This window comes from Stigmatopora nigra, chromosome 9 (assembly GCF_051989575.1).
Source record: "Stigmatopora nigra isolate UIUO_SnigA chromosome 9, RoL_Snig_1.1, whole genome shotgun sequence".
Lineage (NCBI taxonomy): Eukaryota > Metazoa > Chordata > Actinopteri > Syngnathiformes > Syngnathidae > Stigmatopora > Stigmatopora nigra.
Genome location: NC_135516.1, coordinates 2,162,671 through 2,188,808, shown reverse-complemented (window position 1 = coordinate 2,188,808; position 26,138 = coordinate 2,162,671). Strand labels below are relative to the sequence as shown.

Below are 26,138 nucleotides of genomic sequence, written 5' to 3'. Positions count from 1 at the left end.
CATAACAATTTTGAAGGGAATACAAAAGCAAACAACATTCGCTAGGTTGCATCTGAAAGTCAGGGTGTAGGCGAGGCAAATAGAGCATACTCAGAGAAGAAAAATATCAAAATTTAAATCAAAATTAGAATTAAGTTTAGTGTAAGATTAGATTAAACTCATTTTTGAGTGTCTGCATCGTAATCCAATTTCATGTAAATTTGTTTGTTATGATACGAGCGCTTTATCATGCAAAAAGTATCCCCTACCCCTCTCTCTGTCTCTCTCTCCCCTCTGTGAAATCCATCTAGTTTTAGTAGTATTCAATACATTTTAGTAATATTAAACCACTAGTTATTTGTTACTTTGTTAATAGGTGGTAAATTAGAACAGATAAAAATATTTTTCCCAATCTAATATCCTGTTTTGTGGTGTTTTTTCAGAGGGTTGGAACAAATAAAATAAAAAAAAGTTCATTTCTGTGGGAAACGTTCGTTTGAGTTACGAGAAAATCGAGAGCTCAGTACCGGAACACATTAAGCTCATGTATCAAGGTATCACTGTACCAGTATTTCATGGAGATCCATTCTCCTACCAATCTTTTGTACATGCATTCAAATATCTGATAGAAGACAAAACAAGTATCTTTCGAGATAGGCTTTATTTCTTGGAGCAGTTTGCAGCATGGCAGGCCATAGACCTGGTGCATAGTTGTATGCATATAGACACTCACAGAGGCGACATGGAAGCTAAGCAGTTGCTTGAAAGACATTTTGGTAATTAAATGAAAATTGCTAATGCTTAAATTGAAAAGGCTCTGAACTGGACAGTCATAAAACCTGATGATGGAGCCTCATTATATGCATATGCCTTATCCTTGAGGGAATGTTACAGTGCCATGCAAAACCTGGTGTTGCATCAAACCTGAAACTGCTAGTGTACAAAATTCCATACAGACTTTGGGAAAGATGGTGAATCATTGTATTATTATACCCAGAAAAACACGCACACAAATAAAATTTAGACACCTGATAAAATTATTGGAGAACCAGTCTAATATATTATTGCATCCTGTATTCGGAGATGTTAAAGATCCTCCTCCAGTAAAAGGCATAGATGCTCTCAAAGAGTTTTGCAACCACTGTGATGTCACCAAAAACCCAAACAGCGATCTATCTACATTGCTACAGCAAAGTGCTACAAAGGCTACTGTCTTACTAGTATGCAGTTTTTGTAAAAATACACATTCAGTGGTGGACTGCAAAAGGTTTGAATCAGAACCATATGACAAAAAGGTTGAACAACTGAAAAAGAACGGTCATTGCTTTGGCTGTCTTAAAAGAGGACATATGAGCAAGGACTGTAAAAAAAGAATGGATTGCCAAATATGCAAAAGGAAACATCCCACACTGCTGCACATTGATAGTGTTGACACCAAGCAGCAGACCCCACCAAAACCAACCACTTCAAAAGAAACCTATGTCGAGAGCGCTTTGTTTTCAGCCAATCATTCAACAGGGGCCGGTAAGGAATGTGCTATGCCCATAGTACCAGTTCAAGTTAAAGCTACAAAAGGAAGTAAGATGATCAGAACCTATGCTTTTCTTAATTCAACCATCTCGGCTACATTTTGCACTGAGAAGCACAACTAAAAGGTAGAAGAAGGATTCTGCTTATGCCATAGAATACAAGACTTGCTGTTACGGCTGGCAGCCTGGACACACACTATGTAGGAGGTGTGTGCTTTCTTTTCTTTACAGGTATCTGCAGCTGTGGCTCCACCCCTGTGACAGAGCGCTGCCCAGGCCAACACAGCTGTAATTAATTCCCCAATCATCCCTCCTGCCCTTATTTAAAGCCTTTTCAGTTGTCAGTTCGCCCCCTTGCCTTTGCCTTTGCCATTGATGCCTTGATGCCTTGCTGAGTTGCAGGCTTGTGAGTATGTTACTCCCTGGTATATTTTGTATGTGTTGTTAATGATTTTGGGTTGCATAGGGGGACTTGAGATAAGTTTAGACACCTTTGGGTATACATATAGTTTGTGCATTTAGACACAGTTATTCCCCTGTCTAGATTATATTACATCAGTTTAACAGTGGCATCCTTCGGTCTTATTTCCTGTATTTTTGTGGGTGTTCATTTGGACACCTGTCTGGGAGGAGGTTTTACCGTGTTTATTTGAGGGTGCCACTTTAATATCTCGTGCTTCCCCTATGTTATCCCGTAGTCTGTTTTATTGACTTTATTGTAAATAAAAATAACTGAAGGCTACTTGCAGTGTTTGTCCGAACTCATCTTTACTAGAACCTGTCTGCTGTGATAGTTGCGATTCCCTGGTAGATAATACCCCAGGGGGAGTCGTAACACTTGCATAGAAGGTGTCTTGGAAAAGGGCTATGCTGAAAAGGTGCCCCAGAACTAGTTGCAAAGGAATGATGGTATATACCACAAACAAAAGGGAAACCTTCATGTGGTTTTTGATTGTTCATCCTCATGTAAAGGCAAATCTCTCAACACAGCACTTCTTCAAGGGCCTGATCTTGCTTACCCATTACCGGGTGTCCTGCTAAGATTCAGACATGAGATTTACAATAATGGCTGACATTGAAGCAATGTTTTACCAGGTGGAAGTCCATGAGCATCAGTGTGACTCCCTGAGATTCCTGTGGTGGACACAAGGGGATACCAACCAGCCAATAGAAGTCTATCAGATGATGGTTCACCTTTTTGGTGCAGTGTCATCCCCAAGCATTGCAAACTTTGAACTAAAACAAACAGCAGTGGACAATTCATATCAGTTCAGCATTGAAGTACGGGAGACAATCAACTACAGCTTTTATTTGGATGACTGCCTCAAGTCTGTGGCCCCTGCACAAGACGCAACCCAAAATACCAGAGGTTTGAGAAAAGCATGTGCCCAGGGTGGCTTCACAATAAATTAATGGGTTAGCAACAGTTACAAAGTAGTTGAAACTATTCCAAAAAACCAAAGTGCTGCACTCGCGAAACAACTTGACTTGGACTTGGAAAACCCACCACTCGAGAGCATTTGGGATCCAATGGAACATCAAAAGGGATTCATTCACCTTCAAGGTATCTGTCAAAAGAAAGTCACCTACCAGACGAAACATCCTTTCAGTGGTGAGTTCTATTCATGACCCACTAGGTGTTCTTACTTCCTTTACTCTAAAGACCTAACAGATCCTGCAGAAACTTTGTCAGGATAAGTATGGATGGGCGAACTCATTCCTGATGAGATGACAGGACCCTGGAAAAGATGGCTCACAGAATTAGACCAGCTATTCAGATTTTAGATGGACAGGTGGATGAAGCCTGAGAACTTTACTGTGAGGACTGCTGAGCTGCACCATTTCTGTGATGCAAGTGAGTCAGGATATGGAATTGTGAGTTAGATCAGACATACAGATATCTTGGAAATGCCACAAAATCTCACCCATATCCCTCCTGGTGACCCAGAGGTAAAGAATGTCACTGCGAACTATGTGAACCTCCAGAATGAAACTGCCACCATCACTTTAATTGTACATCATATTATAATTATTAATTGTTGGATATTGTTTTCTATTATATTGTACTGATGTATGTACAACATTGTTGTGCCGTCGGGGCCTTCAAGGCCTTCTTTGCTGGCCTAAGAAATATCTGAATAGCAGAATGATGTTAATTATATTTTGTCCGTTAATAAATAATTCCAAATTGTCTGTTACCTTGCTTTCATTGCTTTCCCACCTGGTTGCACAACTTCCAGATGTGTGTTTTCATATTGAAGCATTTAACCAATAACATTTCAGCCATTTGTTGTTGCCAGGGTCAGAAACCTGCAGGCTGTGCTGCATTAAACTAGCGTCAATAAGACTGTTGCTTTAACCAATCACAATTCAATTTGGTGACACCAAGGCCTTCTAGAAGGCGTAGGGATATGTCGTCGCTTTCATTAAATATGATTGGCTAGTGATAGAGTGGACTAGCCAAAGCTACCAAACTGTATCTGCAATGAGCTGTACAAGCAAATATATTGTTGTGTTGATTTAATAGCGGTTTTGTCAACCCGCAATGGCTAAAGGAGAAGAAATTGATTTGTTTGCAAATTTACTAAAAATTTACTAAAAAATTACTAAAAAAAGCTGGACATCATTAAAAAAGGTCGACAACTCCAAATAAGCAAGCTTGTCACAACCGGAACGAACATTTCCAGCGAATAAAAACGTTTGCCAGGAATGCGACAGGATAGGCTCGACTTTCAGCATTAGCTTCGATGGCAATGGAAAAGGAGGAAAGAAAGGAGGCTGGATATTGTGTACAGGTAAAAAGGATTTTTGGTGAGTCAAATATGGCTAAATTCCTAAATAATATTTCAATTGTATTTTTTTTTGTCGCAAGCTGTAAGCTGCAGTGAGGGTTGGATTGATTCTCTGAAGGCGTCACTAGGAAATTCACGGACTGCCGTTGATGTATCGTGATTAAGGAACATTGGAGGTTCCATTGCATTAATTTGATATCTCATGGCTCCTTTTGTTAATATTGTTGATAATTCTCTTGCTGTAGCTTTGACAATTAGGGTCCAGTGTGTTGGAGCCATATATAGGTTTCTTTGATTTCTATTTATTGAAATCTGATCTGTAAATTGTGTCAACAATTCAAAATTAGACAGTGTTTAATTTATGGTCATAAGGACTACTGTTATATATCTACCTGTTGAACCTGAGCATACTTTGACTTACCTGAGAGGGTCATGTGATGTGAAAATTACTTAATGTTTTTTTAACTGGGAAAACGCACTTTGTGGAGTCACACCACCAATTTCGTTATAGACAGCTGTGTACGATGACAATAAAGGCTTTAGATTTTTTATTTGATTGATTGGATGCATTTAAGTGATGTCTAATGGCCTAAAATCGACTCTTACAGCTTGCTTCTGTAAGCTCTGCGAATCATGTGAGCAGCTTCCCAGGACAGTGGTGCATGCTCGCCAAATAAGGACATAGGATTGCATAGGCACCCCGCTTGTATCTGGCTATATAGGCCAAGCGCATTCTTTAATGTCTGGGTTTTTTCTTCAAAGCTGACAAGAGCAGAGTGAACTGATTCATTCTTCTATACATGCTCACACTCAGAGATCTAGGGGTATTTTAGTGTTCAACCAGCCTACCCTGCATGCTTTTAGAACGTGGGAGGAATCCAGAGTACCAGCAAAAAACCCATGAAGGCCAAGAGAAAACATGTAAATGCCACACTGTCAAAATCCACCAAGGATTGAACACTGGATCTCCGAACTGTGAGGCGGACGTGCTAACCACTCTTTCACTAGGCCTCCCGAACAAAAAAATTCAAATATCAAACCATAAGTTTCTGCCCATAACGCAGATTCAAAAGTTCAGTTGTTCTCAAGTTGTGTCTTTGTTTTCAGCACTTACCAAAGAGATGTAATGGTTTTAGAAAAAGAAAATCATCCAAATTACCTTAGAACATCCTTCTAGATCCAATACTTGGATATAAGCCTCAGGGTTTTGTCGGCAGGTATAAAGATTTGTCCTTTTCTGTGGTGATCTCGATGCCTGTTCTTGCTCCTATTTTGACACTGTGGGCAAGCATTGTCTTATCTCCTGCTTACGCTCTTTCCTAAACCAATTTATAATTACTGCAACTGCTCGTACAAATTCTACATTTCAAGAAGTGCATCCTCTTATTACACAGCCTACTGGTGAGAGCATTGATGTCCATGACTATGATCAATATGAAAGTGAATTAGAAGGGATTTATTTTCTCAAATGGCAAACCTGACAGGTTTGTCCAGTTTTAAGAATTACATCTTTCTTTAAAATGCTACCACAACTTTCTAAACAATTATAATGTGATTACAAAGTATAATATAGTACAATTGATGGAAAGTCTGACTCACTGTCGTGTATTATAAAAGTAATTAGGTTTTTAACTACGCACACTATCTTTCAAACAGTATATTTCCTTCAAGCAGAAGACCACCCCAAGTGACAGGGAGGAGGAAAGAAAAGATCGCCCAGCTCGTGCAAATGCACCGACAACTCTGCAAGTATCTGGAACTGCCTGGAGGAAGCAGCTCATCTCGTCAGTGACAAAAGGCTGTAGCGGTCTTCATCCCAAAGGAAGCGAATTCCAAAGAAAGTAGGCCAATTCAGAAGCACCGCCCTGCTGAAGGTAGAGGGGAAGATCTTCTCCACGATGTTAGCGAGAAGGATGTCCACCTACCTTCTAGAGAATCAATATTGATAACAACTGCCAAAAAGCAGGCATCCCAGGCTTTCCAGGGTGCGTAGAGTATTCTGTCATGATCTGGGACCAGACCCAGAAGGCCCAGCGGGAGGAGACCGACCTGCACGTCATTTGCCTCGATCTCACCAATGGATATGGATCTGTCAAACACCTGCTGATCACTTACGCCTTGGAGTTCTTCCACATGCCTCCCTGGATCAAGAAGCTGATTGCATTGTAATTCAGCGAACTGCAGAAGTGCTTTGCCCTCGAGGAATTTACCACAGGGTGGCAGCGGCTAGAAGTTGGAATTGCAATGGGGTGCGCCATATCTCCAATAATTTTTGTGGCAATATTTGAGATAATCCTCATAGTAGCAAGACAAATGGTTGGAGGAATCATATTACCATCTGGCCAGAGATTAACCCCGTTGAGGAACTACATGGACAATGTCACCAGCCTCCTTCACACAGCAGAAAGTACATCACAACTGCTGAAGAGGATGGACGAGTTGACATCGTGGGCTAGGATGAAGATCAAACCATCCAAATCCCATAGTCTGTCACTCAGAAGTCCAAAACGATAATACCACCTTTATTATATTATATATATTATTTTTATAGATGGCGGCGTGCACTGACGCAGCGGCTTTGTGCTCTCCAGTTCGGTGTCCTTCGTTATCCTACAGTCGCCAGGATTTTATCATTATCGGTGGAGATGCGAGATATCTGATTTCACAACATACTACCAACAGACCTTCGATATCCTCGAAGACATCTCGAGAGCTCCGGGATCTCTGTGGATCGCCAGCCCACTCAAAGTATGTCGAAGACGGCGAAGAGAGAGGAAGCAAAAGCGCGGATGCCGGGCGGGCCTTGCTGGTAAGCTAAGAAAACCACACCGAGCACCGGTTCCTAGTATCTTTTTGACCAACGCCCGATCCATCACCCACAAAATGGATGAGTTGGGACTTCGAATTGCTACCAACGGCTTTGTTAGGAACTGTATCATTATTCACATCACGGAAACGTGGCTACACCCGCATATCGCCGACGCTGCGGCATCGCTAGCCAGCCGAACGGTTTTTCAGAACGATCGTTCAAAAGAATTAAAAGGCAAAAGCGAAGGAGGACATTGCATGTTTATACAAAATGAATGCTGTTGTGACAGTAAGATCATTGACACTCACTGTTCCCCGGATTTAGATCTATTAGCAAAACGATGTAGACCCTATTATTTACCGAGAGCACTATTATTTACAAAGAGCACTTACTATATTATTTAACGGTCGTCATAGTAACGGTTATCTATATGCCTCCGAATGCGAACCTAAACACGGCACTTAACCTCCTGCTAACGGCTGTAAACAAACAACAGCTTGACCACCCCGATGGAGTCTTTATTACCGCTGGTGACTTTAAAAAGTGTTTAAAGACTGTTGTACCTAAATACGTAAAATGTAATACTATAGAAGACAAAACTCTTGACTGTGTATATTCTAACAGCAAACACGCTTATAAAGCCACTCCTCATCCTCACCTAGCTGGATCAGATCACCTCTGCATAACTCTCACCCCCGCATTAACTCCACTCCGGAGGCTAACAATGCCACAAATAAAGATAATAAAGAGGGCCCGAGGATGCTCTTTCTCAGCTGCAAGACTGTTTTTCCCGCACCAACTGGGAACTTTTCGAACACGACAACATCCAGGACTACACGGACACTGTACTTTCCTATATCAAAAACTGCATTGACAACGTGACTATAAATAAACACATGTTTTTCCTAACCAAAAACCCTGGATGGCCAATGAGACAGGCACTCATCAAATGCCGTAACACCGCCTTCAGATCAGGGGACAAGATAAAATATGGAGCTGACAGAGCATAGCTGAAAAGAGGCGTTAAAAAGGCCAATGCAGCTCATACAAAGAAAATTGAAAAATGAAAATCAGGGAAAATGAGGAGCACTTCACAGAAAATAACCCAAAGATGTGGCAGGGAATACGACATATTATCAACTACAATAACAATAATATGTCTGTTAACGCAGATGCCTCACTAGTGGAGGAACTGAACCGTTTCATTGCCCACTTTAAGACTGACAAATCGGACCCAGTCTCAACACCCCCACCACCACCCTGCAGCAATACACTGAAGTTCCAGGAACAGAAGTGAGACTGGTAATGCGGTCTGTGAATACCAGGAATTCTGCTGGCCCAGACGGAGTACCTGGGAAGGTGCTCAAAGCCTGTGCTGACCAGCTGGCTGGAATCTTCCCAAAAAAATCAATTTTTCCCTGCAACAATCCATCATCCCATCCTGCCTGAAATCTGCCACCATTATTCTTGTCCCCAAAAAGCCAACCATTGACAGCATGAACGATTACAGGCCTGTTGCTCTCACGCCTCTGATCATGAAGTGCTTTGAAAAGTTGGTGGCCCGCCACATCAGAAATACAATCCCCCCCTCAGTTGACCCTCACCAGTTTGCTTATAGAGAAAACAGATCCACTGAGGATGCTATCGCCGTGGCTCTACACACAGCACTGAGCCACCTGGAGCACCAGGGGAATTATGTGAGGATGCTTTTCATTGACTATAGCTCAGCCTTTAACACCATTAAGCCAGACAGTCTGAAGAACAAACTCTTCCAGCTTGGACTATCCTCCTCAATCTGCTGCTGGATAAAGAACTTCTTGACTGGCCGACCACAAACTGTTAGACTGGGTCCACACCTCTCTTCCTCCATTACACTGAGCACTGGCTCACCACAAGGCTGTGTGCTGAGTCCTCTTCTGTACTCCCTGTATACATACGAATGCACACCAGACCACCAGTCAAACTCCATCATCAAATTTGCCGATGACACCACTGTGATCGGACTCATCTCAGGCGAGGATGAGCTGGCTTACAGAGACAAGGTCGACAAACTGTCTCTTTGGTGCTCGGCAAACAATCTTACACTAAATACCACAAAGACTAAAGAAATAATCCTGGACTTTCGCAAGCGCAGCACAGACCTGGCCCCACACCTCATTAACGGAGTATGTGTAGACAGGGTCCAGTTCTTCAAATTTCTGGGAGTCCATGTCACGGATAGGCTCTCCTGGTCTACAAACACCACAGTGGTAGTGAAGAAGGCCCAGTAACGACTCCACTTTCTCAGGATACTGAGGAGGAACAAATTGGACACCAAGCTTCTGGCAACCTTCACAGAGCCACTGTGGAGAGCATCCTGGCATACTGCATTACAGTGCGGTATGCCGGAAGCACGGCAGCAGAAAAAAAAGCTATGTAGAGGGTGATTAACACTGCCCAGAAGATCGTCGGCTGCTCTCTGCCATCACTGGAAAACATTGCCAACCCCCGGTACCTCAGAAGAGCCAGGATCATTGTTGGGGACCTATACCATCCTGGACACGGCCTATTCCAGTTGCTTCCATCTGGCAGACGCTACAGGTCCTACAAAGTACGGACAAACAGGCTCACGGACAGCATTTTCCCAACAGCCATCAGGACTCTGAACCTGCAGCAATACGAGACTATCTACCAAGTCGAGGTTTGCTGCTGAGGCTACGTCGGGCTGTCAACAACACGCCTCCTGAGGGACACAGGGGTGTCTGGAGGCAGCCTGAGGAAGGCGAGAAAATAGCTGGTAGAGGAAGAGAAAGACAGCTTTTGGCTGTTTTAGGATTAGGAGGAAGGACAAGAGCTGGGGAAACAACAGCTAACCACAACAACGGCTGCAGGAGACAACAGCTTTCAGCTGTAGTCGGTGACAGGAAGACGCCTCTGTCACTGCTCCGACACCAGATGTTCCAGGATTAAAGGGGCAAAACATCATTGAACGGTGCTTCCTGGCTGATGACCTTGCAGCTGACCCGTGGGAACTGGAGATGAAACAGGCAACAATGCCAAGCAGGGAAAAAACACCTACCTGTACATTAATATTTTAAATTATACCTATTGGTATCTATTAGATATACTCAATGTTCCCTCTAAGCCGCGCGCGTCCGCAATTGCGCACTACTCTTGTCTTCTCTGCGCAGCAGCAATCATATGGCGCGCAGTAAATAAAATTATCTTTTCATTACCCCTTTCCCCATGATGGCACCGTTTACGTGGCATCCAGTGGCAGTAGCTCTGTCCACTCTTCTGTTTTTTGTTTAGTGATTTGTCTTCAACCTACAAAATTAACTATAAATGGAAATTAGCCCTCAGCGACAATCTTACATATATGTTCATTAATATGTGCTATCCCTTATTAAATAAATCAAAATCATGGAAAGATATTGCTTATAAATGGGAACTTGACTATTTCAAGTGACAGGTTCATCAGCAGAAAAGTTGTTTGAACGAGAATGAGAAGGACATATGTGTAACATAATGTAAAATTGAAATCGGATTTGTGCATTACCTAATGGCATTAATGAAGATGTTTTATTCATAGATATTTTTTCATTCATTTTCTGAACCGCTTTATTCACTTTATCACTCGCTGGAGCCTATCTCTACTGACTTTGGGCCAGGGGAGGGGGACACCCTGTATCGGTGGCCAGCCGATCGTAGGGCACAAGGAGACAACAGGCATGTCCAATCAGCCTACAATGAATCTTTCAAAAAATTAGAGGGAACATTGGATACACTGTACACCAGAGCTGATGAGAATTTTTATTTGATAAATATAAACCCTTATTTTGGACACGTCTTCCAGATTGCATCAGAACTAACACCAAATCAGAGTAAGCAAAAAAAATGCCACTTTCCCCACTGCTCAAAGACAATATGCATGGCTTCCCCCACTTCAACCTGCTGCACACTAGAAGGTGCTACAGAGCCAGAACAGCCAAAATAAACAGACTCAATGACTCAATGTTTCTTCCCAAGAGCTGTCACCATACTTAACTTGGGTTCTGCACCTAAGACCCAATCAAGACTTATTACCACTACTTACACCGCTTATTTATGTTGAACACTAATCTTTTACTATTGATTGATTACTTACCATGACCATTACTCTATATTGATTTTTTATGTGTTTTTTTATGGGGTTTTTTTGAGTCCATGGACTCAGCGAGTGTTGCGCTTTCAACAACTTGGCACTGAGCGTTTCCAAAGCGATGGAACTCATCCTGGACTTCAGACGAACATGGTCGCTTCGGTCTGCTGATCTCACTTGGACTACTTATTTATCTGTTTGTTTGTTGTTATTTGTGGGCTACGTGGTGAAATCTCATTATACTTGTTCAATTCAATTTATACAAATATCTCTGAAATTACAAACTTCGTTCAGTAGATAATATTGTGTCTAGGTGACACGTGGATCATTAAGATGAGCACTTGCGCAGTTGTCACACATTGTCAAAATGGTTTGAGCTAACTTTATGTGGAATTATGAAACTGTGCACCGGCTTTTTTTAAAGTCCAAAAAAAGGCTGAATAATTTCATTCAAAAAAGCAAAGAACTTAATAATTCTTTATGAAAGGCCAGCCACTTTATTTTTGCATTAAGCATAGGCTAAACAAAACCTGAGAGAGAAAAAATGGCAAAAAGGCAAAAATAAATCATGTTCATTGACATACATTCCCTAATTAATTCATTTTCTGAATGGCTTTATGCTCACTCGGGTTGCGAGGGGTGCTGGAGCCTATCCCAGCTGACTTTTGGCCTGAGGCAAGGGACACCTCGTGTAAGTGGCCAGCCGATCGCAGGACACAAGCAGACGGACAACCATTCACTCACACTCATACCAAGGGGCAATTTAGTGTCTCCAATCAGCTTACCACCCACGGCTTTGGAATGTGGGAGGAAACGACACAGGCATGGGGAGAACATGCAAACGCCACACAGGTGGACCAACCTGTCTTTGAACACAGGATCACAGAGCTGTGAGGCCGACAAACTACCCACTTAAGCTGCCAGGCCGCCTGACATACATTAAATAAATACAATTTCATATATGCAAGTATCTACAGCTAAACAAACAAGCATTGCAGGAAAGCTTCAATAATCGCAATGTGATGACATAAGACACACTAGCTAAATAAAAGACAGATATCACTAGTGATTGTCAAACAAAAAAAATAAAGTCTACTGTAGGTATGGTAACTCAAATATTTGCAGCAGCAATGCCAAATTACAACAATGATCCCTTAGTTTTAACAACTCATAACATTGTTAAAAGAAGTGGAATGTTTCCCTTATTATCATAAACAAAACAAAAGGACGGGAGGTAATGAGATCATTAGGCACTTAAAGAAGAACATACAGCAGGGAGGCTCATTAGTGCAAAGTCATTTTCAAGGCAAAGGAATGCTTCAGATTATGAGAGGTTAAACATATTAAGCCTAAAAGTGGAGAGCAAAGTGTGCCACTCACAAGTGCAAGCAGGTGTGTGCAGAAATGCAGCAGGTTCCAGTGCATGTCTTTGGTTTCTTGTGTACTTAACAAGACAAGTAACTGAGCAAATTTAAGGAAATAAGGCTTTTCTTATCTGCTTAGATCTTTTTGGGGGTTTGTGGAGTAAGAATAAGAGAGCAAGAGCGAGTGTTTGTGGACATTTGAACATTTGTAGGGAGCTCCATAATCTATTGGTTGGAGCCAATAAAAGACAACAGCTTAGAGGCTTCCACCTGAGAAATTTTGGTTCGTGACTGGGACCTTTTACAGAATATATCCAGTGACTCTTTTCTGTCAACAGATGACTGTTGCTCACAGAGACTCCCCAGCAGTTGAGCCGTTTTAAAAACGGAGGCATGACCTGCCGGTTGGAGAGACTGGATCTTTTGTAGATTCTGAAAGGTGCGCAACATTTCTGCAGACACAATGGGCAAATGCTGCTCCTGGATGAGGCTGGAACTGGCAGGTTGAAGGACCGTGTCCCTAGATGGCCTTATCCGCTGGACAGAGAAAAGTGCTGTATTTTTTGGTGGATGGGTATCTTTGTCTTCCAGTGATTGGACATTGGAAGAAACTGTGCTGTCATCAGATTCATCACTTACTCGTTCATCATTTGTACTGTTGTCCTCCTCATCTTCTTGTTTGAGTACATTGCCATCTGTGATATAGATCATATTTTTCGGGAGTGTGGTGAACTGGTAGACGAGGCGTTGGCCTTCAACCTTATTCAGGATTCCTCTTTGGTAATAATACCTTCAGCAGATAAACATAATATTGTTATTTACAAAGAAAGCATCCTCTAAAGATAAAAAAACAAACAAAAAATATATTTTTCTTGCATTTAGAACGTGGTACCTGAGTGCTCTGCCCATGGTCTCATAATTCATGTCTGGCTTGTTCTTGTGTTTTCCCCAGAGCATCGCCACAGCCTTTGAGTTGACTAGTTTGAAAATTCCCTCATTAGGATTAGTCCATTTAATGTAACGGGGGCAAACTTTTCGGTCTTGCAGCAACTCCATCAGAAACTGCCACAGGTAGAGAGTGTGCCCACCTGATCAAAAAAAAAGGAAAACAATTTGAATTGGAAGAAAAAAGTTACTGATTGCATTCCACTCGTCGAGGGGCTTGTATATAAATAATCACGATTCAACATGTCGAAATGTTAAGATTATACATCCATTTTTGATCAATTTGTTTTGTACAGGTGTAAAATTTAACTGAGTGAAAATAATGTTTTTCTAATGAGTCTTATAAATAATGTAACAGCACTAATCACAAAAATGAAAGTATTTTCACATCAGCAAAACACTTTGCAGGTCATTTCAATAAACATTTACTTATTAATTTCCTGATCTTTTGATTAATGTGGATATATTCTGTATTGCGAGTGTTTAGCGCGCCAGCCCCGCCGCTCTGGGGTCCTGGATTCAAATCCAGGTCATGCCTATGTGTGGAGCCTTCTCTCGGTACTACGGTTTCTTCCCATATCTTAAAAACATGCATGGTATGCTGATTGTACACTCTAGATTGCCCCTAGATATTGGGGTGAGAGTGCATGGTTGCCCGTCTCCTTGTGCCCTGCGATCGGCCGGCCACCAATTCAGGGTGTCCCCCACCTCTGGCCCGAAGTCATTTTAGTAGGCTCCAGCCCTCGCACAACCCTAATGAAGATAAAGCGGTTCAGAAAATGAGATGAGATTCTTCCTGTATTGCCTCCTCTCAGTCAGAGAAAATATACAACTTTTCCAAAATCACTTTCTATTATCACTATGAGTGAGAAGCCTGTCACTCCATTCGTGGAAGAACTCCATTGGCACCCGGACACAGAGCTGCCAACTTAGTTTACCCGGAAACACGACGCAAAATCCAGGACCACGGACCGCGTCCCTATTGTTCGGAAATCCCCCAAAATTGTCACTTAATTAGATTTCTTGTAAGCAACTATTTTGGATAAGTACCTAATTTCCACTTTAAATGCATCGAAAATCACACCAATGCTATTATTCAACTGCACTGCAAACCGGAAGAATTCCGTAACACAAGTGCATTGTAAATAATCCAAGTTACAAATTCTGACAAATGATTCGTCTTCAGTGTGGCAATCGATTCGGAATCGATTGCATAATTGGCCACGGTCGCGTTAACATTTTCATTCTTATTTTATGTTTTTCATAAGTGAATGAGTGTTATTAAGGCTGACTAAACCACCTGTCTTTTTATTTTAAACAGATCCTTTCATTTTACGGGGTTGCACCAGGGGAAGTTCAAATTGGCGTACACAGCACTGCTCAATAATGCCTCCTCGGAATAAACGCAAAATGGATGCAATTTGGACTAAACGTTTAAGAAATCCAGAAACATTTATTGCTTCTTATTCAACAAAATATCCCATTGGCATCCCTAAAAGGACCTACATTTGCACATTGCACAACATGAAAGTGCAGCTTCAGCGTCGCACATGGTGGAATTAATGAATGCAAAATGCACTTAGAAGAACTGAGACACAAAGAAAACTTTGAACTGACGAAGAGATAACCTTCCATCAGCCAGATGTTTGGAAAAGACTCAGGCGTAGAACAGATGCGACATTAAACAAAAGCAGCAGAAATGCAATTTGTGGTGTTTTTACTTGAAAACAACATTCCAAAAAGCGCTGTCGACCATGCGGGCCCATTGTCTTGCAAACAGAGCAGAATTTATCTCAAACTATGTTGCGGATAGTTCACCAGTGTTCGCCCTAATACGCTCCTAGTGACGGCAGAAACGATAGCAGTGACAAATATTTTCCATTGGTATTTACACATCCAGAAACTGAATTAATTAGGCAGTCCCTGTTGTCGGAACCAGTTGGTAAGGAAAGTTCAGCTACAGGTGAGATTATCTTTCAAACTGTTAATGAAGAACTGGACAAATTTGTATTGAAACAGGAGCTGCATTGCCTTTGGTACTAAATCAGCTGAAAAACTTATCTTAATGTGGTGGAAATTTGAATTTGTAAATAAATCATCAACAAATTATACTTCGGTCAATCTTTATATTTATTTTCATTATGCTGTACGTTATCAATAGTTTGCAAAAACACAATATTTCAATAAATGTATAAACATAATAACAGTTTGATTTAAATTGTCCTAGGCTTATTTTTATGTACATCAATTTGGCATGAATCAATTCAACCCGATAATCGAGGTATTACTGTGTATATGTATGTATTTATGTGTGCATGTGTGCGTGCGTGCGTGTTTGTGCACGCGTGCATCTATGTATTGGTGTGCATGTATGTATGTATGACTGTATTATGGGTTAAGAGAAAAAGTGGTCAAATCGCACGCTCGCACACATGCACGCATACATACAGTTGTGGTCAAAAGTTTACATACACTTGTGAAGAACAATGTCATGGCTCTCTCCAGTTTCCAGTTATTCCAACAACCCTGATTTTTGAGTGATTGGAACAGACACTTTTTTGTCACAAAAAACATTCATGAAGTTTGGTTCTTTTATGACTTTATTATGGGTTAACAGAAAAAGTGATCAAATCTGCTAGGTCAAAAATATGCATACAGCAACACGAATAAGCAATTTGGTGACTTAGAAAGTTGTGTCAGAGAAATTAGCTACAAAGCATGGCCTCTTAACTTCTTGTGAGGTATTATGAGTGATTACAGCTGGTTACTTCTCTGAGGCCATTTAAATAATGATAATCGGGCATAGGCCCTGTCGTCATCGTCAACAACAAAAAGCCTACTTATCACACCCAGAAACTGCGCATGACGAAATTGGTACTGCTTCTCCAGAAGGTGCGTTTACTCGGCAAAAGACCTAAATAAGTGATAGTTAGAGACTCGTAACATTGCATCACATAAAGAGTTCTGATGGATGTGGGGAAAACTGTCCTTAAGCCTATTTGTTTGTGCTTTGTGAGACCTATAGTGTCTGCCTGAAGGCAGCAGCTGGAACAGATCGTGACCAGAGTGGTATGGGTCCCCTATAATGTTCCTGGCTCTGCTGAGGTAACGACGGCTGGCAATGTCTTCCAGTGAGGGCAGAGATCAGCCGACCTATCCTCTGGGCAGTGTATCACTTTTTGCATGGCCTTTTTGTCTGCTGCCGTGCTTCCAGCATATCACACTCTGATGCAGTATGCCATACATATTTCTGTGTGTGTTAATGTGTATATGTGTATCTGTGTTAATGTGTTTATGTGTATCTGTGTGTGTGTGTACGTGTATACGTCTAAACGTGTATACGTGAATACGTGTGTATACGTGTGTGTATACGTGTGTGTGTACGTGTGTGTGTACGTGTGTACATGTCGAAACGTGTACACGTGTGTATACGTCTAAACATGTATACGTGTGTGTGTATCTATCCATCTATCAACTGTACGTCTATACGTCTAAACGTGTGTACGTGTATACATGCGTGTGTATGTGTGTATATGTGTGTACGTGTATACGTCTAAACGTGAATACGTGTATACGTGTGTGTATCTATCCATCCATATACACACACGCACGCACACACGCACACACACATACATACATACACACACACACACACAGTGTTCCCTCGGTCATCGCGGTTAATGGGGGCCGGGACCACCCGCGATAAGTGAATTTCTGCACAGTAGGGATTCCCTTTCAAAAATGCTTAATTTGAACTTAATTAAAATATATATATATATTTTTACCCCCCCCCTGTGTACAGTACACCATATAAAATACAGGTAGAGAGTGAAATTCATTTATAACAAAAAAACTGTAAAAATCTGTTGTCTCAATGTAATATTAGTATTTTTTTTCCCAAAAAAATCCACGAAGCTCTGAGTCCGCGGTGGCTGAACCGCGAAGTAGCGAGGGAACACTGTATACACACAGTAATACCTTGATTATCGTGGTGATTTTGTGTATACGTGCGCACGCACAGACACAGTGATACCTCGACATACGAGCAATTTGAGATACGAGTTAAATTTTGAGCAAATATTTATCTTGAGATACCAGACAAATTTTGATATACAAACAGACAGCGGACGTGAGAGGATTTTTGTTTCAACCGATCCAACACAAACTGTTTAAGCAATGAGGTTTCTGCTGAAACAAGAAGCACCTGACGGTAATCCACTGATTGCACTTCTAAAATACCAGATTGGTGGAAAGGTCTCCTCTTATAGGTTGGACGAAAACCAGCACCAACTGCCGCTCTACCTGGAATAGTTTGCCTACCCCTGCTGTAAATCGTGCCTAGCTGTGGGTGTGAGCATGTATGGTTGGGAGTTTCTGTGTGCCCTGCGATAGGCAGCCACCAATTCAGGGAGTCCCTCGCCTGGTGCCCAGTTAGATGGGATAGGCTATCGCACCCTCCACAACCCTTGTGAGGATAAGCGGTTTGGAAAATAAATTAATGTCTTTTGAATACAGTTTTATGATTCAACTCACATTGTACTTTTTATTGCACAATATTGGGGACTTGAAACATTACAGTTGGGACTCATTGCTTTTCATGCACGTTACCTTTATTATATTTATACCGCTTCAAAATTATGTCAGGGGTAGGAGACTCTGTCCTCCGATGTCTTTTACTACCTGCAAATGAAAAGGATAGTAGTCATTTGAATTCTCACACAGGCATCACTAATTCAAATGGGCAATAAGACTCCTATCATCACAGGGCACCATTCAAGCTGTTCAAGCATTCTAGCTCCCTAAACCTTTACTCGTATTCTTTTTTTACAGCTTTTTTACAGATTTTTTATCCTTTAATTTTATGTTTTATTGGATCTTAAGACTTTACTTGGTACTTTACTTTATATAGTATATTCGATACTTTAATGTTTTAAAACTTTTATTTCAAGAATCTACTCCAAGACTCAAGCTGTGCGAGAGGCAGTCTTTGATCTATTAGTTTAGTTCATCTCTTCAAATTTCAAATTTTGGACACTACTTTTGACCCACTCAGCCATGCCTACGCTGCTTTACACAAAGGACCACCGGGATTCCCCTGGACCTGGAACTCCCCGCGGAGTTAAAGAGGAAGGGAAGAGGGTGCAGAGCCTGACGAAAATGTCAGGAGAAAAAGCAACGCTTCAGACCCAGCATTCCATCTATTATGGGGAACGTAAAATCTCTCCCCAATAAGATGGAAGAGCTAACGGCGCTGACCAAACAAAAAGGACAATATCAGAACATCTGCATTATGTGCTTCACAGAGAACTGGCTGGATAAGTGTTGGGTTTATTCTGTATTACTATTATAAATATAGTTGTATGAAGTCATTTCTTTGTTAAGTCATTCTCTTATTATTCTCAAAGTGTTGCGAGGTCACCAATAACCACCAAGTCATCTTTAACCTGGACTGCCTGTTCCAGGATGTTTATACAAACAATCCACCCAATCTGGGTCTTCGAGATTCGGTGGTCCCTTTTGTAACGAGGCCAGGGTCATTTGGTCAATAACAAGAATGTTGTTTCTGCCACGTCCATAACACTCGAGCCGCACTTCGGGCTTCTTTATGTAATTGTTATATGATTGTTAGGTCAAATGAAGGCGTGATTGTTTTTGTTTAAATGCCTTAAAGCTGTACGCAAAATACTGTTCGGGAGGGATACTTTGGAAGATCGCCTCCCTCAAGGTTACTTATCTGTGATCCAATCTATTTAATTAAATGTCAATAATTGAATAAGATGTCTGCCTGCAGTTATTGATAATTGCAAAGGGTAAATGTTAATGAACATAACAATAAGCGAATACCAGACTCTCTCATCTCCTTGGATGGCTTTAAGCTGGTGAGGGCGGACAGAGATGCTGAGGAGAGGGGTAGGAAGAAAGGTGGGGGACTAGCTGTTTTTATTAATAGTAGATGGTGCAGTCCTGGGCATATTACTGTGAAGGAGCAACTTTGCACTCGAGATATCGAGATAGTAGCTGTTAGCATCAGGCCTTTTCACATCCCCCGGGATTTCTCGCATCTCATCGTAATAACTGCGTATATACCTCCTTCGTCAGATGCGGCAGTGGCTCGCGAGCTGCTCCACAGTACTGCGTCCCGGCTACAGACGTCACCCCCCCAGTCCCTCCTTCTTATCTTTGGTGATTTTAACCATGCTCCCTTGACTACGACTCTCCCCACCTTCACTCAGTATGTGAAGTGCCACACCAGGGAACGAAAAACTCTGGACCTGCTGTATGCCAACACAAAAGAGGCATACAGCTTAGTCCCCCTGCCCCCACTGGGCCGCTCAGAACACAACCTGGTCCATCTGATCCCCAACTACATCCCTATGGTGAGGAAAATAAAACTTACCACAAGGATAATTCAAAGATGGACCGATGAAACCAGCATGGTACTGAGGGACTGTTTCGAGACAACTGACTGAGAGGTGCTGTGCGATTCACATGGGGAAGACATCGGCAGCTTGACCCACCGCATCACAGATTACATTAAGTTCTGTATGGAGAACATTGTACCCTCCAAGAAAGTCCGTTGTTACTCCTACAATAAGCCGTGGGTCACCAGGGATCTAAGGGCCCTCCTGAACAAGAAGAAGAGGGCTTTTAGGTCTGGGGAGAAGGAGAGTCTTAAAACGGTCCAGAAGGAGCTGAAGAGAGAGATAAGGAGGGGAAATACCAGCTACAGGAGGAGGCTAGAGGAGCCACTCCAAAGAGGTCTGGAGGAGCTAGAAGACCATCTCGGGCCATGGAGGCAACAGTAAGAGAGGCCCGGAGTCTGGAGACGGGGAGTGGGCCAATGAACTGAATCAGTTCTTTAACAGATTCAGCCCTGCCCCCGCTCCCCTGACCCCACAAACCAAAAACAACTCTCCCGCTCGTTCTCCTCCTCATCATCCTTCCCCTCTTCCACCGGTCTCTGCATCACTGTCGATCAGGTGATAAAACAGCTAAAAAAGATCGAGGAAAGGAAGGCTACCGGTCCAGACGGCCTCAGCTCCAGACTACAGAGAGAGTGTGCGGATCAGCTTGGCTAAGTGATTCTGCATATTTTCAACCTCAGCCTTGGTCTGCAGAAGGTCCCCACCTTGTGGAAAACTTCCTGCGTGGTCCCAGTTCCAAAGACTGCAAACAAAAGGGAGCCAAACCACTTCAGGCCGGTAGCACTAACCTCTCAATTGATCAAGACATTGGAGAGGATCATCCTCAACCACTTCAGCCGGGAGACAAAGTTGGAAACCTTCACGTGGTGTCTCCTGAGAGGCCGCTCGCCGCGGCCTGCGAATTCCAACTAATACCACTCAGAGCTGCCAACAAGGACCGTGGCACCCTACGGTTTTCATCCAGCCGGAGACATTTGACTGCCCCCACCTCCGACTACCCCCCGGATGAAATAATCCGCGTTCCAGTGGCAGCTCTAGCGCTATCTGAGGGCAATCCTCAGGCGCTTGTAGTGCAAAACAAACAAACAAACCACTTCAGCCAGCTGATGAATGCAGAGCTGGACCCTCTGCAGTTCCACTATCGTCCAGGCATTGGTGTGGAAGATGCTACCACCTACCTGATGCACAGGTCTCTTTCACAACTGGAGAACATGGGAAGCACGGTGAGAATGATGTTTTTTTTTTACCTCTCCAGTGCGTTCAACACCATTCAGACGGTCCTACTGAGAGGGAAACTGGAAGAGGCTCGAGTAAGGAACCAACTAGCCGCATGGATCATCGACTTCCTCACTGACGGACCACAATATGTGAAACTGCAGGACTCCATGTCTGATGTGGTAGCTTGCAGCACGAGGGCCCCACAAGGCACAGTGCTTTCCCCACTCCTCTTCTCCCTTTATACTTCAGACATTAAACATAACACAGACAGCTGCCACCTCTAGAAGTTCTCCGATGACAGCGCTATTGTTGGACGAGTGACTGACGGGAATGACCTGGAGTACAGGGGAGTCATCACAGCCTTTGTTGACTGGTGTAGGCAAAACCACATCCACACCAGTAAGACAAAGGAAATGGTCAACGACTTTCGGAGGACAACCCAACAGACCACTCGGGTGAACATCCAGGGTAAAGACATTGAAATTGTTGAAAATTTGAAGTACCTGGGTGTTCACCTCAACAACAAACGCGACTGGTCCACAAACATAGATGCCCTGTACAAAAGGGGCCAGAGCGGCCTCTACCTATTGAGGGGTCTACGGTCCTTTGGAGTGTGCAGGTCACTGCTTAGGACCTTCTAGGACACTGTGGTGGCATCTACAGTGTTTTATGCAGTGGTCTGTTGGGGATGCGGGAGCATGGAGAGGGACAGGAACAGGCTGAACAAGCTGACCAGGAGGGCCAGCTCTGTTCTGCGCTGTCCTTTGGACTTTGTGGAGGAAGTGAGAGAGCGGAGGATGCTGACCAGGATGATGTCCATCATGGACAGCACCTCCCACCCCCTGCACGAGTCGGTGGAGTCCCTTCGCAGCTCTTTTAGCAATAGACTGCGGCACCCTCATTGCAGGATGGAGCGCTTCCGCAGATCCTTCCTCCCATAAACTGTCAGGCTCTTTAACCAAAAAAATGGCTGTGGGTTAGGACCTACCGAATTCCTATGCATGCGTATGTGTAAATGTGTAAATGTGTAAACACGTAAACGCGTAAATGCGTAGATGCGTAAATGCGTAGATGCGTAAATGCGTAGATGCGTAAATGCGTAGATGCGTAAATGCGTGTATATATACATATACATACATATACATATATATACATACATACACATATCCATACACATATCCACACACATATCCATACACATATCCATACACATATCCATACACATATCCATACACATATCCATACACATATCCATACACATACACATACATATACATACATACATATTTGTTTATTAACTTACTATTAACTATCTATCGATGTGTAAAATGCCTTTCCTATTTCTGCATTCTCACCCTCTTGCTACTGCGACAAAGAAATTTCCCGAATACGGGATGAATAAAGTTATCCAATCCAATAGATGGCAAGATACTCACTTCTCTGTTTGGACTGCAGCTCTGTTGGAGGTTTATTTGTGTGCAAGGTGTGTAATTTTCGCTTTTCAACATTTCCAACAATCCCCTCTGCAGACACAGTCACCTGAGTGAGAGGAGCAGTGATGACTTCATCCAGTGATGGCAGGAAGGTTTGGGCTGTCAGGAGGTCATACAAAATGTATTGACTGACAGCATTTGGGCAATTAATAAAACAAAATAAATGATTCCAACTCTATCCTACGATGAGCAATTGTGTGAAAGCAATTTTCCCATGTCTCAAATGTCACTGTGTGCTTCTTTTTTCTAACTGATTTAGAGTTTGGAAAGACATGAGACAATCGGTATTTGACAGTTTAAGGCTTTGCAAATTTTATCAGGATTTGGTTCCATTCTCAATGACTGGATGATTGGCAATGGTGCAATGTTGACAACTTGCCATCTGGGCAGATCTTTTACTGTCTCTGACTAAAGTTCTGCTTTAATTTGATTATCTTTTTGGTCGTCACACTGCTTCAACATACAGTTACACCTTGACATACGAGTTCCCCGACATAAGAGCAATTTTGAGTAAAAATTGAAGCAAATATTTACCTTGCGATACCTGACAAATTTTGATATACGAACACTCAGCTTACACGAGAGGCTGCATGTCAGAACACCATCTCGCTGCAATTTCCACCTGTAAATGTCTACGAGCACTGGGTATAGTGTTGCATTTTCTTAGTGTTTTTCCCCCATTAGTCAGTGCAGAATGGTGTAGGCGTGGCGGAGCTTGCTCGCTAATAAGAGAGGAGTATACTACTTCCCGTTGGCAAGTGGTCGTGCGTTATCCTATTGTGAGGACATGTGTGCATCATTTTTGGAATATTTTAAAGGGAAGACAAAAAGCAAACAACCCTGGATAGGCTTCTTTTAAAAACTGCAGCTGAAAGTCAGGTTGGAGGCGGGGCAAATAGAGCCAACGGGAGAAGGAATGTATAACAATTCGAAACTAGAATTACCGTATCTGCTCGCATATAAGCCGCCAGCGTGTAATAGCAACCCCCCTGATTCCCAATTTTCACCTCCATATTCATGGTTTTAATAGAGAGCACAAATGTGTTATTTTGAAGGGAGAAACTTAAGAAAAATCATCACCAGTGGTATGTGAAATATATTTGTATTCTTATATTTAGTCTTGCACCCTTTTCACTATGATGTATTAAAAGTTACTAGAATAGAATTTAGCTTACACCTATTGGTTAAAATGTGCACTACACCTTTTGCACTCCACCTCCTTCATTTGTATTAACGCCTCCCATTTTTATGTCTTGTCTTATCTCTAATAAAACCAGGTTGTTTGTAGGGAGTTGCCAGGAATTCCAAACGGTCATTCAGGAAGATAGACCATCTTTCTGCTCTGGCTATCCTGGCTTTCCTCCTTCATATGAAGTGGTTTAAATTCTCATCACGACTGGCTGTGTGTTTCCTCTGCTCCGATATTATTGAATGTATATGGACTTAAACCTGACATGGTATTTCTGAGCTACTGTATGAATCAAAAGGACATTATTAGGGTATATACCATAAGGAAGTTTATGTTTACATACACAGACACACACACAGACAAACAGACACACACACACAGACAAACACACACACACAAACACAGACAGACATACAGACAGACACACACACACAGACAGACACACACAGACAGACACAGACACACACACAGCGCGCAAATCTCGTCCGTCGGCGAAACGTGGGTTGGCTAAACGTCCGTCGGCGAATCGTGCATCGGCGAATCGTCCGGTCACTATAATAAATATAGCTCCCAAAGACTCCCGTCCTTTTCTTAGATAAAATATGTAGGATTTGCCCATCATGTGACGGGTAGAAATCGAAACACGTTAGAGTTGGCAGCGCGACGTGCTGCACTTTTTGAAGACTCATTACTGAACCAAATCCCAAGAACTTTAGCTTGTCACTCAGTTGAGGTGGAACGCTGACATGGCATATTGTGTTATTGATTAAAGAGGCACTACAGTGATCCCTCACTACTTCGCGCTTCAGCTATCGCGTGCGCAGAGCTTCGCGGATTTTTTTGGGGGGGAATTAAATATATTAAATTGAAATTATAAATTACATCATCTTACAAAGTGTGGAAACAAAATATTCTATTAGAATTAGTAATTTCATCATTTTATAAATTTTAAAACACAATAAATGCTGGTATGCGCAAAGCATCATGGGGGATCACAGCAGCATCACGGCCGCATCACGGGCATAAACGTGCAAGCTGATTGCTCACTGAATGTACTCGACTCCCCATTGGCCCATTCACCACAGAAGCCCAAGCTTCTCCCGATGCCCATTCTCAGTCCACGCTTATCTCGTGCTGTGCAGTACGCTTCTCGCCAAGTTAAGCGCAAAAGTTTTGTGAAGCCCTTCGTGATGCCTCCCAAATGCTCTCCATCCCTTGGTGCTTCTAGTGAGCCGAAGAAAAAGCGAAAGATGTTGACAATTACCGAAAAAGTGAGTTTATTGGACAAGTTGAGAGCAGGAAGTAGCTACGCTAGCGTAGCTCGACATTGCGGCCTGAATGAATCCAGGAAGCGGTACATGAAAAAGGAGAAGAACATCCGCAAAACTGCTGCAACATCTTTCACGAAAGATGCCAAAAGGGTTGTGAACACCCAGAATAAAGTCATGGTGCGAATGGAAAATGCACAGGTTATTTGGATCCGTGATTGTATGGCGAAGCAAATCAGCCTGGACGGAAACTTAATCCGTAGTAAGGCTAAATCTTTGTTCGGCGCCATGGTGCATACGAGTGGTGACGACGACGTCAGCGTTCTGGACGAGGAAGAAGACGTCGACGAAGGTGATCCTCTGCCCGGTGCCTCAAGCCAAACTAACCCACGACCACGTACGGCTTTCACTGCCAGCAAGGGCTGGCTTGAGAGGTTTAAGCGGCGAGTCGGACTAAGGAATGTGTCGCTGCATGGAGATGCAGCCTCTGCAGACGGAGCAGCAGCGAGGCGCTATGTTGAGGATGTGTTTCCGGGATTGATAGAAGAAAATGGCTATGTCCCGGAGCAAGTCTTCAACATGGATGAAACTGGACTCTACTGGAAGAGGATGCCGTCCCGAACCTTTCTCTTCAAGGATGAACTCCAGAAGACAGGTTTCGAAGCCCACAAGGATTGAGTGACTCTGCTCGTGTGTAGCAATGCAGCAGGATTCATGCTGAGGCCCGGCCTGATCTACAGGTCACTGAATCCTCGCGCGTTGAAGAACAAGAACAGGGCCTTGCTGTCAGTCTACTGGATGTCCAACAAAAAAGCATGGATCACCAATGCCCTCACACATGACTGGTTCTTCAACTCCTTCGTTCCGTAGGTAAAACTTTACCTGGCCGAAAAGGGACTGCCCTTCAAAGTGGTTCTACTCATGGACTGTGCAGGAGGACATGCAGCTAATTTGCACCATGAGGGGTGCAGGTGGTGTTCCTTCCCCCCAACAGCACTTCCCTCATC

General features: G+C 42.8%; 1 protein-coding gene across 16 annotated transcripts in view; it reads right to left on the bottom strand.

Moving 5' to 3' along the window:
- Nucleotides 1-11,700: 11,700 nt before the first annotated feature.
- The window catches only part of LOC144202174 (ETS-related transcription factor Elf-1-like), a 34,544-nt gene continuing 20,106 nt past the window's right edge, over nt 11,701-26,138 (bottom strand). For 6 of the 16 annotated variants that reach the window (XM_077725198.1, XM_077725195.1, XM_077725193.1 and 3 more), the window contains 4 exons: nt 22,618-22,720; nt 18,147-18,218; nt 13,486-13,681; nt 11,701-13,383 (listed from right to left, as the gene is read on the bottom strand). In XM_077725198.1, the coding sequence (XP_077581324.1) occupies nt 12,819-13,383; nt 13,486-13,681; nt 18,147-18,218; nt 22,618-22,720 (936 nt within the window). In that variant the 3' untranslated portion in view covers nt 11,701-12,818. Of the gene's footprint in view, nt 13,384-13,485; nt 13,682-18,146; nt 18,219-22,617; nt 22,774-26,138 lie in introns of all 16 variants that reach the window. The other 10 variants (XM_077725203.1, XM_077725199.1, XM_077725206.1 and 7 more) reach the window with 5 other exon arrangements.